At 47.6% G+C, this 12,668-nt stretch overlaps 1 protein-coding gene across 1 annotated transcript; it reads left to right on the top strand.

Moving 5' to 3' along the window:
* The first annotated feature begins 550 nt into the window (after positions 1–550).
* LAX1 (lymphocyte transmembrane adaptor 1) lies at positions 551–12,086 on the top strand. The gene is made up of 6 exons (XM_029230663.1): positions 551–1,477; positions 1,817–2,016; positions 4,563–4,672; positions 5,086–5,196; positions 5,872–5,957; positions 7,765–12,086. Exons 2-6 carry the CDS (start codon positions 1,928–1,930, stop codon positions 8,665–8,667), a joined length of 1,299 nt encoding a protein of 432 aa, XP_029086496.1. The 5' UTR covers positions 551–1,477; positions 1,817–1,927; the 3' UTR covers positions 8,668–12,086.
* The last annotated feature ends 582 nt before the right edge of the window (positions 12,087–12,668 follow it).

Here is a 12,668-nt window from a genome sequence, read left to right on the forward strand (position 1 = left end):
GTCCCAGCCACAAGTGTGATGCAGCAATGGATCTTCTTCCCCTGTGAGGAGTCCTAGCTCTTACTCAGACCCATCCAAAGGAGAGGCGGACAGAGACCCAGGTTCCAGCTCTAGAACCAGCTGCCTCTGAGTCATCTCTGCTTCCTGCCAGGTAAGGCTACTTGGAGGGAAGGCAGCAAGGACATGCACTGGCAGAGCCCAGGGGAGAGCTGGGCCAGGGCCAACCTGCAGACCTTTCCCCGGGGGCCCTCTGGGAGCCTGAACGCAGGGCAGGCACCGACACCTCAGGGAAGCTGAGGCCTCAGTGTCCGCTGGGATGACATAAGGGAGAAGCCTGTTGGACTTCCCTGGTGGCACAGTGGTTAAGAATCCACCTGCCGTTGCAGGGAACACGGGTTCAAGCCCTGGTCCGGGAAGATCCCACGTGCCGTGGAGCAACTAAGCCCGTGAGCCACAGCTACTGAAGCCCACGCGCCTAGAGCCTGTGCTCAGCAACAAGAGAAGCCACCGCAATAAGCCCGTGCACCACAACGAAAAGGAGCCCCCTCTCGCCACAACTAGAGAAAGCCCGCGTGCGGCAACGAAGACCCAACGCAGCCAAAAGTAAATAAATAATAAATTTATAAAAAAAAAAAAAGAAAACTTTGACGTTTGGGACACTTTGGGTAGACACGGGGAGTGAATCTTCCAGCTTCTGAGACAGGTGCACAACAGGCCAGACTGGGATGGATCTTCTCTTGAAGAGCCCTGTAAGCAAGCCAGCCAGCAGCCGGGGGCCCCGAGGGCAGGCCCCCGGGGCCATGTCAATCCTGCTTCAGCTTCATTCTGGGGCTCGTACCCAGAGCAGAAGTCCTCAAAATGTGAAACACAGACCAGTTCTGTGAAAATCACCTGGGACGTGTTTATGAAAACCACCAGTCCTCCTCTGCACCCTCCGCCCACGAATCAGCAGCCGGTGCCAGAGATCTGCATCTGTTTCTAAAAAGCACCTCCCAGGGCTGAAACAAACATTGTAAATCTGGAGGCTTATAAAACTCCCCGTGTCTCAGAAACCCAGGGCGAACAATCACAAATCCCCCACCACCTTGCCCCATCTTGAATCACGCTCCCCCCAGAACACAGCGTGCCGGCCAGCCCAGGGAACGGGGTGCAGACATGATTGCTTCTACCTTATTAAGAGCTGAGCAGCCTTTCCTGGGCCCCATGCTTCATTAGCACGTTGGTGGTGTTGCTTCCTGTGGCTGACTCTCTGTTTCCATTCTGGCAAAGTGTTTGTTCTCTTATCTCTGCTTTGGGGGGGTGGGGGAAGATGAGCTTCTCACGGAGCCTGTCTCGGCCTTCTCGGCGGTTTCCCCGTCAGTGCCCCTCACATCCCCCTCACAAGGCAGAGAACCTGGCTTCCCCCTGAGCCTCGCTGCGGAGCACCACACCCAGAGGAGCTCGCCCCTCCTGCAGTCGGCATCGCAGCTACATCCAGGTAGAACCAAACCTGTTGTTTCATATTTTGGGTCAAGTCAGCCTAACATTTAAGGGATAGAGGCAAGGTAGGGAGTTGATTGGGGGGTAGAAAGTTCTAGAAAGATAGATGGGAAGCTTTAGAAAGAAAGAAAGAAAAACCAATAGACTTTATTTGTGAGGGACTTTGGTAAACAAAGATTTACGAAGATGAATTTTGAGAGTAAAATGTTGTATGTTAGGGAATGTTCGGAAGACATGGAGACCAGGAGGAGTTCTGTCATTCTTATCTACTAAAAAAAGTGGTTATACCACACAGGATTATATGTAAAACACAAACCAATTCTGCCTTTTCTCCTAGGAGTCAGCAATTTAGGAAGAGCCAGGGAAAGCGGCAGACGGGCTGGCAAACAGATGACGATTAAGAGAAGGCTTAGAAGGAGGAGCTGAAGCCAGAGACAGCCCTGGGACAATGGATGTCACCATACCGACCTGCTCAGAAATCAGAGGGAGGACCTCACAGCCCAGCACTCTGCAGGGAACCCTCGGCAGCCCAGACACGTAAGTGGCCCGGGTGGTGAGCTCTCCCCTCCCCTGATTTAGACAGAGGGCCCTGGTCTACCCTGGGAGGCTTCTACCCCAGCAGCATTGCCACCCCTCACCAGGGTGGTCCCCTGAGACCAATAAGCTCTAGGCTCAGAGGAGTTTACTCAGAACTGCTTGGAGGAAAGAAATGGGTATTGAGGAGAAAAGGGAGTTGATAGGGGGAGACAAAATATGATAACACAACATTTCCTTAGAGCTGGCTGCCTGGCCTGGTTGGATTTCTCACGCTCAGAGGCCCTGATTGCTGTCCTCGATCATTACTGTCTCAGGTCGCACCAATCACTCCTCAAAGAAACAAAAACAAAAACTAGTTCCCACTCTGATGGAAACAGAAAGCCCACTTTTTTCATGTGTTTTTAGGCCCTAGAAACTTGCCATGAATAAAAATGGAATCATAGATATGATAAAGATATATCCTTAGAACATAAAACCCCACAGAACTAATCATAGATGTAAATTTTACAGCTAAAACTTCAATATTATATTAAATAAAAAATCCATCAGCCATTGAAACTTTGACAGTGGGAGGTATAAATTTCAGTGCTATCATAACAGCACAGCTCAAAATAATAAATTTTAAATCACTGTAGTTTGGGGAGGTAAGTATCATTACCATGACAAACAAATACATGTCACTTGCAGGTGGACAGAGGCGCTGATGGGGAATGAATTCGTAAAATGTCAGAACCCTGCAACTCCCCCGGCAAAAAAATCCTATCTCTATATTCATTCATTTGTTTGATAATTTACTCATTCATTCATTTAACAAATATTCATCAGGCCCCTACTGAGTACCAGGCACTGTTTCAGGCACCAGGTGAACCAGACAGACAAGTTCATGACCTCCTGGAGCTTACAGTCAAGTGGGAGAGTCAGATAGAAACAGATGAACAAATGCATGGATAACATAATGTCAGTCAGTCATAAGTGCTCTGAGGAAAAACCAGGGCAGAGTAAGAGGACTGAGAGTATGAGGGAGGGTGTGGCCAGGGAGGACCTGTCTGAGGAGGTGACGTTTCAGAAGAGACCTGAGTGAAATGAGGGACTGAGCTGTGGGAGAGGGAGCAGCAGGTCTGAGAGACCAGACTGCTTTGCCAGGAACAGCACGGGGTCCTGGAGGTCACGGTCAGAGGGAAAGTGGTAGGAAATGAGGTCAGAGGCAGGCAGAAGCCAGAACAGAAGAGGCCATGAAGTTCTCACTGGGTAGGGACTATGGATGTTATCCCAAGTGTGATAGGAAGTCATGGGGGGTTGCGAGCAGAGGAGGGGCGTGATCTGATTTGCCGTTTAGAGGATCACCCTGGCCCGTGTGTGAAGATAGTGTGTTGGGGCCAAGAGTGAAAGCAAGGAGACCCATCAGAGAGGTTCTTGCAAAGGTCCACGTGGAATGCACGGTGGTTCAGACCAGGGTGCTGGTAATGGAGGAGCAAGAGGTGACTGGTTTGGATAGATGCCCAGGCATGAGCAGACAGAGTCTGCTGGTTAACTAGAAGTGGGGTGTGAAAGAAAGAAAACATTCAAGGATGGCTCCAAGGTTTTTGGCCAAGTCATTAGATGATGGGAAACACCAGAGGGGCAGGTTCGTGGGGGGAGAACAGGAGTTCTGTTTCAGACATTTTTGGTTTGAAATGTCTATTAGGCAACCTTGTGGAAATGTCCAATACAGAGTTGGGTAAACAAGCCTAGAACTCAGGAGGACAAAAATCTTCCCTGATAGATGACCTGGTTTCTAGTAACTGGGGGAGCAGGTCTGCTAGTGAGTCCTTCTGTAACGTCACTTGGCTGCTTCTTAAAGGCAAAGCAGAGCAGTAACTCCGTGCCTGCCTGGGAACTGCAAGTAACCCAGAACTTGCTCCGTGCATTTGCATTGGTTAAATTCCACAGAACAACAGAGTGTTGCTTGGAGACCAGCTCCACAAGTTGGTGCTACAGGGGTTATTCAAGTGCAGGCAACCTGAACTCTTGTCCCAGAGCTGCTCCCTGATTGTAAGTTGGGTAATCTTCTCCTTCGAGCAAGACAGAAAGCCCAGGAGCAGGGAATGGGGGAAGCGGGAGCAGGTGGACTTGACATTACAAGTTTGGAAGACAGTGTGAAGCCATAGAAAGAAGAGTCTTTGGGCCCAAACAGACCTAGACTCACGTTCCATCATGCTCTTTCCTACCTATGTGATCTTTGACATGTTACTCTACCTTTCTGAGTCTAATTCTCGGATTCCTTGGTCACAAAGAGAAATGGGATTGTTGTACAGATTAAATAAGGTTCACCTGCAAAACACTGGCATCCAGTAGGCCTTCAAAAGGGATAGGTCCCTTCTCCCATGTCCTATTTCCCTCTCTCCAAGGGAATATGACCCTGTCTTCCACCACCCAGCCCACCCCACCTCAGCTTTCCTTCACCGGGCTCTCATTCCAAATCCGCAAGCCCTACCTCCTAAAGGAAACATCTTCTCCAACTTCCCACCCTCCTATGGCTGGGTCATGGCATTTGGTTTTCCTCGCAGAGCTAAAGACCACAACAGCAGCATCTTTTCTGGGTTTGCGGGACTCCTTGCCATCCTCCTGGTTGTCGCAGTTTTCTGCATCCTGTGGAAGTGGAGCAAATGGAAGAAGCGTGAGTCCCTTGTTCGTCCAAAGTTGAGACACACTAGGATCAATCAACTAGCCCGGTATTTAAAGCCCAGTTTACCCTCCAGAGATAAACTGTTGGGCTGGGCAGTCCTCTGTTCTTACCTGACACACGGGTCATTTTCTCCCTTGGGATCCTAAGCCGTGGCTCCATAAGGCTCAGTGCTGAGTGGAGTTCCATTTTGAAAGTCATTGCCCTGGTATCCCTGTGCCCTGCTTCTGTCCACTGAGTCCCCTATGCTTCTAGCTCAAAGGGAATTGGTCAAGTCTGAAAACGTATTTTTCATGATACATGGTGAGGGTGGACAATATTTTCAGGGACCATCTCATCCCCAAGGGGCCCCGCATTCTGTGCAGCTGGACCCAGCCATGACCTCCTTGTCTCTCATTGCCTTGCAGGGCGAGTTCCTTACTTCCAAGTTACCGTCATGCCCTTGCTGACTCTGCCTCGACCCAGACAAGTAGCCAAAAATATTTATGACCTCTTGCCCCGAAGACAAGAAGAGCTGGGTAGGTTTTTCTTTTTAATCCATGGAGTCCAGACCTATAGAACTTCTACCCCCAGAATGTACCTCTCACCTGGACGCAACTTTCTCTAAAGTTGCAGACCTTTCTGCCCTTCAGGGAGCATGAGAGAGAATGGGATAGATAGACTGCAAGATGCAACTCCAATGGGGGCTTGGAGAGCTCGAAGAAGGGAGGGGGAGGTCATCTGGGTTGGGGGTTTTGTTTGTTTCTTTTTCCGATTTCATTGATTAAAAAATTGACATACATCACCGTATAAGTTTATGGAGTACAGCATGATGGTTTGATTACATAGACAGCAGCTTTGGTTTTTCTTGACGTAAGTTAGCAGGCGACAGCTGGGTACGTCTAGCATTGGGAAAGACATACAGAAGGAGAAAATGGCCTCCAGCCTCAAGGCAGGGAGGGTTCGCCCCAGGAGCCTCCTTCCCAGCCTCCTCAATTCCTGTGCTAGTGTCCTTTTGTCCTCAGCTAGCTGAGGAGGGTTCCGGGTCTCCTAGCACATCATCCCTGTAACTCTGACCCTCTCCCCACAAAACGCCAGGCCCCAAACCCCAGACATCACACAAACCCACTTCACCCAAGATGCAGGAATTGTACAGGCTGAAGCACTCGGAGGACTGGCTGACTACGTTCAGGGTTTGTTCTCTGTCCTTTCAGGAAGACATCCGTCAAGAAGTATTCGTATTTTCAGTACCGAGAGCCTCCTCTCCAGAAATTCTGACAGCCCTCCCTCTGAGCATGTGGTAAGAGTCAAGTGAAATGACAACCCGTTTGGGAGAAATGATATGTCTCTGGCAGAAGAGCTGAAGTGCAAGAGTGCTAGGTCTTGGCTCTAAGCCTCTGCAAACAGCATGTCCTTTGGCACACACACACACCAGCCCCCTGCCCCCCACCCCCTAGGCCCTATTAATAAATTGGGAAGACTAGCCTCAGGACTTCCCTACCACCCAAGGCAAAAAATTTAGAAAGAGAGGAGCAAGCACTTGGGATTTTAGGAAAGGCACCAGGGCACATGTATTCAAGGACACGATGTTAGAACTGAAATGTGATTTCCAAATGAGTGTTGTCGCCTTCAAAGTAATCACCTTGGGAGGGTACCTAAATATTCCAACAGTGCTGCTGGTACTCAAAATACTCTTAAAGTCCTACTTTGACAATTACTTCTGAGCCTGTGTCAAATTGTTTCAATCCTCCTCCATAGCAGAAACACTCGTAAGTTCACTCAGCACTGTAACTGGTGTAGAAAGCACTGAGCACGTCGGGGATACCTCTGAGGCTACAAGGGGACTATTACAATTAATAACAATAATCCCTTGTGTCTTGTAGTCTGGCTCTGAAGGCAGCTCCCCGGGAGGAGTCACACCAGGGACAGGAGAGGGACTATTTTGAAGATCAGGGTGCTTATTTCCATAGACAGGTTCCCATTGGCCTGTTAAAAGAATCAGTTCCTTTGGTTTGGTGACCGGCCTTGGGTGCGCACAGCCATGCTGCAGCTCCTACTAATTCGGTTGTTACCCAGCCTTCCTTCACTCAGGGGCTTAGGCTGATTACCACGCGGCCGCTCCACGTTGCCGCCTTTGCTTCCCCTTCCTCTTGCATGTCCCATCCTTGGGCTCTGATCCTGCTTCTAAGACTTCCTGGGGGCAGCAAGTCTAAGTGGCTGATAAAAGGAAGAGCAGAGGAAACTCCACTGCTAAAGCTACTTCTAGGACTCAGGGGGGCCCTGAGGGAAGTTTGCATCTAGAGTTTAGATTTCAAACTGGCTTAAGCCCACAAACATGTTTGGATTGTACTCTGTAGTGTTTGAAGGACATCATGAACCAGTTGGCAACATTCAAAAACCTAAAAGGTTTCACATTAAAGTCCAGATGTCCAGCTTTTCTTGAAAGTCAGAAGTTCTGGGAACAACAGACTAGCATCTCTAATTAGCCATAAGCAGCTGACCTGCGTGTCAGCTGCCCTTATACTAATGTAACGACAAGCATTTTTTAGTGTCTCCTTTGTGCCAGGAGCTATTCGAAACACTTTACGGTCCGTAATCCATTTACTCCTCACAAAACCCTCATGGTGTAGATATTATGATGACTATACCCGTTTTATAAGTTAGGAAACTAAGGCACAGTGAGATTAGGTAACTTGCCCAAACTCAGCATAGAGTGGTGAGGCCTGGGACTTGCACCCTCAGGCTGAGCCTAAGCCTCTACCTTTAACCGCTATGCCGCACCTCAGTGTGCTCTGGGGTGTGGCAGGCTCTCTCCAATTCATAATACTTCCCCCACTCCCCATTGAAACCCCACAGTGTGGCCAAAAAACAGTTGCAATTTATTGTCAAATTTACACTGCTGCTTTCCTTAAACCCAGCCTACTTCACTTATTCCTACCTAGCATCTGAAGTCTTGAGGTTTGAGATCCCTGATTCAGACCTTTTCTCCAAAGTGAAGAACTGAGAGGAAGAACCATTAGATGTAGTAGTACTGGGCAGGGAAGAAGAAAGGTTTTGTCCATGTTTCTACTTCTATCCTGTCACTGGCTTTCTCTTCTTACTCATAGCCCTCCCAAGCACGTGATGCCCTCCATGTGCACAGAGCCCATACCCATGCCGTGGGGTATGCAGTGGGCATCTATGACAATACCATGGGGCCCCAGATGTATGGAAACCTCACTCCCTCAGCGCACTATGTCAATGTCAGAGCTTCAAGAGATTGCCCAAGCACTTCTTCAGAGGATTCAAGAGATTATGTCAATATCCTCACAGCAAAGGAGATTGCTGAGACTTTAGCTTCTACAAGTACCAACAGCCCTCCTGGGAACCTCTTCATCCTCCCAAGTACCAAGGTGCTGGAGTTGACTGAAGAAATAGATGAGGGCTGTGGGAACGCCAGTGACTGCACCAGTCTGGGGTCTCCAGGAACTGAGAGCAGTTATCCACTCAACGACGGGGAAGGGTCTTCTCAGACCTCAGATGATTATGTCAACATGGCAGTGTTGGATCTCGAGACCATCCAAGGGAAGCAGCCCTGGGGAACTTTTCAGTGCTGCAGAGATTATGAAAATGTACCACCAGATCCCAGTGGAAACCAGCAGCGGGAGGAGAAGGAAGCGACCTCCTCAAACACAGACCATGTAGAGGGCAGGGCAGCTGGCCCAGAGACCCACACGCAACCTGTCGCGCAGTCAGGGGGTTTCCCGGCCCTAAAGGACTATGTGGCCTGTCAGCCACCTGCACAGAGTAAGAACAGCCGGATGAAGCACGGAGAAGGGATGCCAGATGAAGACTCTCATGCCTACAAGAGTGTGGGAGCTGCCAAGGTAGGAGGCAGGGACTTCGAGCAGGGGCCTGACACATGGCTCCTTCCTGATGAATTAAGATCCAGCCACCCAGCTGGAAAGTCACATGGAGTGGTCTGTCCTGCCGGATCCATAGCCATTACAGGGTCTAGTGAAGACCCTTGACCGCCCTTGTATTTCAGTGGATTCGTTTGGTTACGCTAAAGAGAAGCTGAAATGAGTAGGGAGCTAAGAGGCTCACAAAAGCAGAGGTTTGAGGAAGTCAGAAAGAAATACTTCTCAGGCAGGGTGCGGCTATCTCTCATACCAACTTAAGAATGCTGAAACTGCCTTACAGGTCTGTGAGGAGGTTAAAAATGGAAGAGTGCTTTAGTACACAGTGGAAACATGAAGTAGTCTAAAATCATTACCTTCACTAATACCAGCAGGCTGCAAAGCAGGAATACAGATTATTTGGTAATCCAGGCAGAGGCCAAAAGGAACAAGGAAGTTGGGCTGGGGTGGGGGGACAGTTTCCGCTCTAAAATGAGTGTGGACAACCAAACGCTGGAGAAAATGCAGAACAACAGGAACTCTCGCTCATTGCTGAAGGGATTGCAAGGCATAACATTCACTCTGGAAAACTGTTTGGCAGATTTTTTTGTTTGTCTTTTTTTTTGCGGTACGCGGGCCTCTCACTGTTGTGGCCTCTCCCGTTGCGGAGCACAGGCTCCGGACGCACAGGCTCAGCGGCCATGGCTCACGGGCCCAGCTGCTACGCGGCATGTGGGATCCTCCCGGACCGGGGCACGAACCCGCGTCCCCTGCATCGGCAGGCGGACTCCCAGCCACTGCGCCACCAGGGAAGCCCGTGTGGCAGTTTCTTATAAACATAAACCTATTATACAGCCCAGTCATTCCACCATTAGGTATTTATCCAAGTGTGAAATTTGTATTCACAAAAAAACCCATACATGACTGTTTATAGCAGCTTTATCCATAATTGCCAAAACCTAGAAATAACCCAAATGTCTTTCAACAGGTGAATGGATAAACAAGTGTCCTATGTCCACACGATGAGTTTATCCACACTCAGCAGTAAAAAGGAGTGAAGTAGGTTCATGCAACAACATGGACAAATATTAAACGTATTTTGCTAAGTGATAGAAGCTACACCTAAAAATCTACATATTGTATGGTTTCATTTATATGACATTCTGAAAAAGGCAGAACTATAGGGGTGGAAAACAGATCAGTGGTTGGCAGGTTTGGGGAGAGGGAATGGGTTTACGACAAAGGAGCTGTACAAGGGAATTTTTAGGATAATTGTTCTGTATTGTACTATGGTGATGGATACATGACTGTATTCATTTGTCAAGACACACACACAAAAAGCTGTACAGCACAAAGGGTGACTTTTATCATATGCAAAATTTTTAAAAATTCACCACGCTGTCAGGGGAACCCACAATAAAATGCAGATTGTAAAAAATGAATCTAACTGTTTCACAAATGTATGATATAATCTCACTGAAGGGAGTGGGGGGAAAAATGAGCTGGCCTAAGTAACTTTGGAAAACAGTGTTTTGCTTGAAACTGTAAGATAAAGACACAAAGAACTGAAAACAAACACTGCAGTCTAGTTGGTAAATTTGTAGGGCATACTTGAATTGAACAAATAAGTAAATATATTACAGGTAGGGAGAGGCAGATTTCTTGCTGTCAGAGAAAGAAGTGACAAATAAGCAAGTAGAAAAGGAAATATATACGTGTATATACATAGGCTAGTATACATATATACTTCCTAACTCTGTCCACTGGAGGGTCTAGCAGCAATCATGGTCCAGTAGCAGTGAATGCACTTAGCTCTCAGACCTTGGTTTCTAAACTTGGTAGACACCACCTTAACCATGTGATCAAGGTCAACTCACCAGTAATAAGTTACACTGCTATATGATCAAGGAGAAGGGTACTTCACCGCCGTGGTATTCTTCCCCCAAATCCACAACCCCAGTCTTATCATGAGAAACATCAGAAAACTCAAATTGAATGACATTCTACAAATACCTGACTGGAACTCTTAAAAGTGTTAAAGTCATGAAAGACAAGGGAAGACTGGAGAAACTGTCAGACTGGTGGAGACTAAGAAGACATGATGACTAAAATATAACATGATGCCTTGGATGGGATCATAGTACAGGAAAAGGGCATTAGTGGAAAAAATGGTGAAATGAAAAACAAGAAAGTCCATATTTTAGTTAATAGTATTGCATCAATGTTAATTTCTTAGTTTTGATAAATGTGCCATGGTTATGTAATTAACATTAGGGGAAGCTGGGTGAAGGGTATACAGGAACTCTCTGTACTATCTTTGCAACTCTTCTGTAAGTTATGTCAAAACAAAAAATAATTTTAAAACATGGACAAAGCTGGAAGTGAAGACATCTAGGCTCATTCCACTTAAATAAATGTGCCTTTGTTCCTTTTTCTGTGAAATGGACATAATATAAAGCATATGCTGCTGTAATTGTTCTGAATATTTGTCTGTTTTCTGCATTGCTCTGTTAATGTATGTACTCAGTCTCTCCTATCAAACTGAAATCACTTTGCCTTTAGGAAAATATAATTAAATCCTTTGTATTCACCCTAGTTCTTGGCACGAGGCCCAAGATGAAGTCAGGTTATCGACGTGACACTTGATGATGTGGTTTCAGTGCATGTCTTTATAAAATGTTGAGTGAGGTTTTTTTCTGTGGTTCAGGAATGGAGACTAAGGCTTAAAGCTAAGTATCAAAGGCGTAAAAACATCCCACATTCTGAGTTCAGAGCACCACCAGCTGTTAGGGGTCTGCCAACACCACTCAAGGCTTACTGAGAGTAGGAAAAGTAGTCCTACCATGTACTGCTCTCCACCACATCGCATCCCTTCTCCACAGGAGAGGACTGAGATGTGATTGCGGTTAGCCTTTGAGGACATGCTGGTCAGGAAAAGAGTTTCTTTCCTCCTTCACTGCCCCCGTCCCCAGGGATGCTAACCATCTCTTCTGCAGAGTACCTGATGCCCCAGTAAAAGGAGAAAGAGCAGTGTGTTGCCAGAATTGAGAGAAAGGGCTGTGGAGCAGATGGCCACCCACCGTTGGCCATGGCAACAACAAAAGTGTCACCAGAGGAAGGCAACTGGACCTGGGTCATTTTGTTGGCACCACCTCAACAGGGTGCCAAGGCAAGAGGCCTCTAGGCCTGTGAGGTATAGACCATCTGAGGTGGCTTCACAAACACTTGGGTGGGTGCTATAGACTGAACATTTGTGTGTCCCCAAAATTCATATGTTGAAACCTAATCCCCATTGTGAGAGTAGTAGAAGGTGGGGCCTTTGGAAGTGATTAGGTCATGACGGTTGAGCTCTCGTGAATGGGATTAGTGCCCTTGTAAAAGAGGCCCAAGGGAGGTCCCTCATCCCTTCCGCCCTGTGAGGACACAGCAAGAAGATGGCTGCCTAGGAAGCAGGTGCCAGGCTCTCACCAGACACCAAATCTGTGAGTACTTTGATCTTGGACTTCCCAGCCTCCAGAACTGTGAGAAATAAATGTTTGCTGTTTAAGTCACCCAGTCTATGGTATTGTTGTCATAGCAGCCCAAGCAGACCAGGACGGTGGGATAAAGACAGATTTTTACAGGAGCTAGCTCTCTCATACCTGGTGGCTATATTTTGGGTAGATTTCTTCATTGCTCTCAGATTAACTCTACATGTGACCAGCATTTAAATTCCTGCCACACAGAGGGTACCACATCAGTCTGATATTGATGGCCGGTAAAGGTTGGCCTGGGAAGCAACAACAAGCACAGAGGGAGGATGGCAACCTTACTCAGTCAAGGAAGGAGAGATTTTGTATCAGATGTGAGATGAAGATTCAGACAGAACTGAAAAACACTGGCATGTAAGGATTCTCATAACCAAGAGACAGTTACGTAGTCGAACCCAAGTCCATGTGCCCGACATACAGTGAGGCCAAACAAACTGAAACGTCGGTGTTTGGAGCAGAAAAAGGTTTATCGCAAGGGCTATACACGGAGAATGGGTGGTTCATGCTCGGAAGACCTGAACTCCCCAATGGTTTTCAGGGAAGAGTATTTTGTTTTGTTTTGTTTTGTTTTGTTTTGGCTGCACCGCTTGGCTTACAGGATGT

The sequence above is a fragment of the Monodon monoceros genome, unplaced genomic scaffold (assembly GCF_005190385.1).
Source record: "Monodon monoceros isolate NGI ecotype Baffin Bay Population unplaced genomic scaffold, NGI_Narwhal_1 Super_Scaffold_18, whole genome shotgun sequence".
Classification (NCBI taxonomy): domain Eukaryota; kingdom Metazoa; phylum Chordata; class Mammalia; order Artiodactyla; family Monodontidae; genus Monodon; species Monodon monoceros.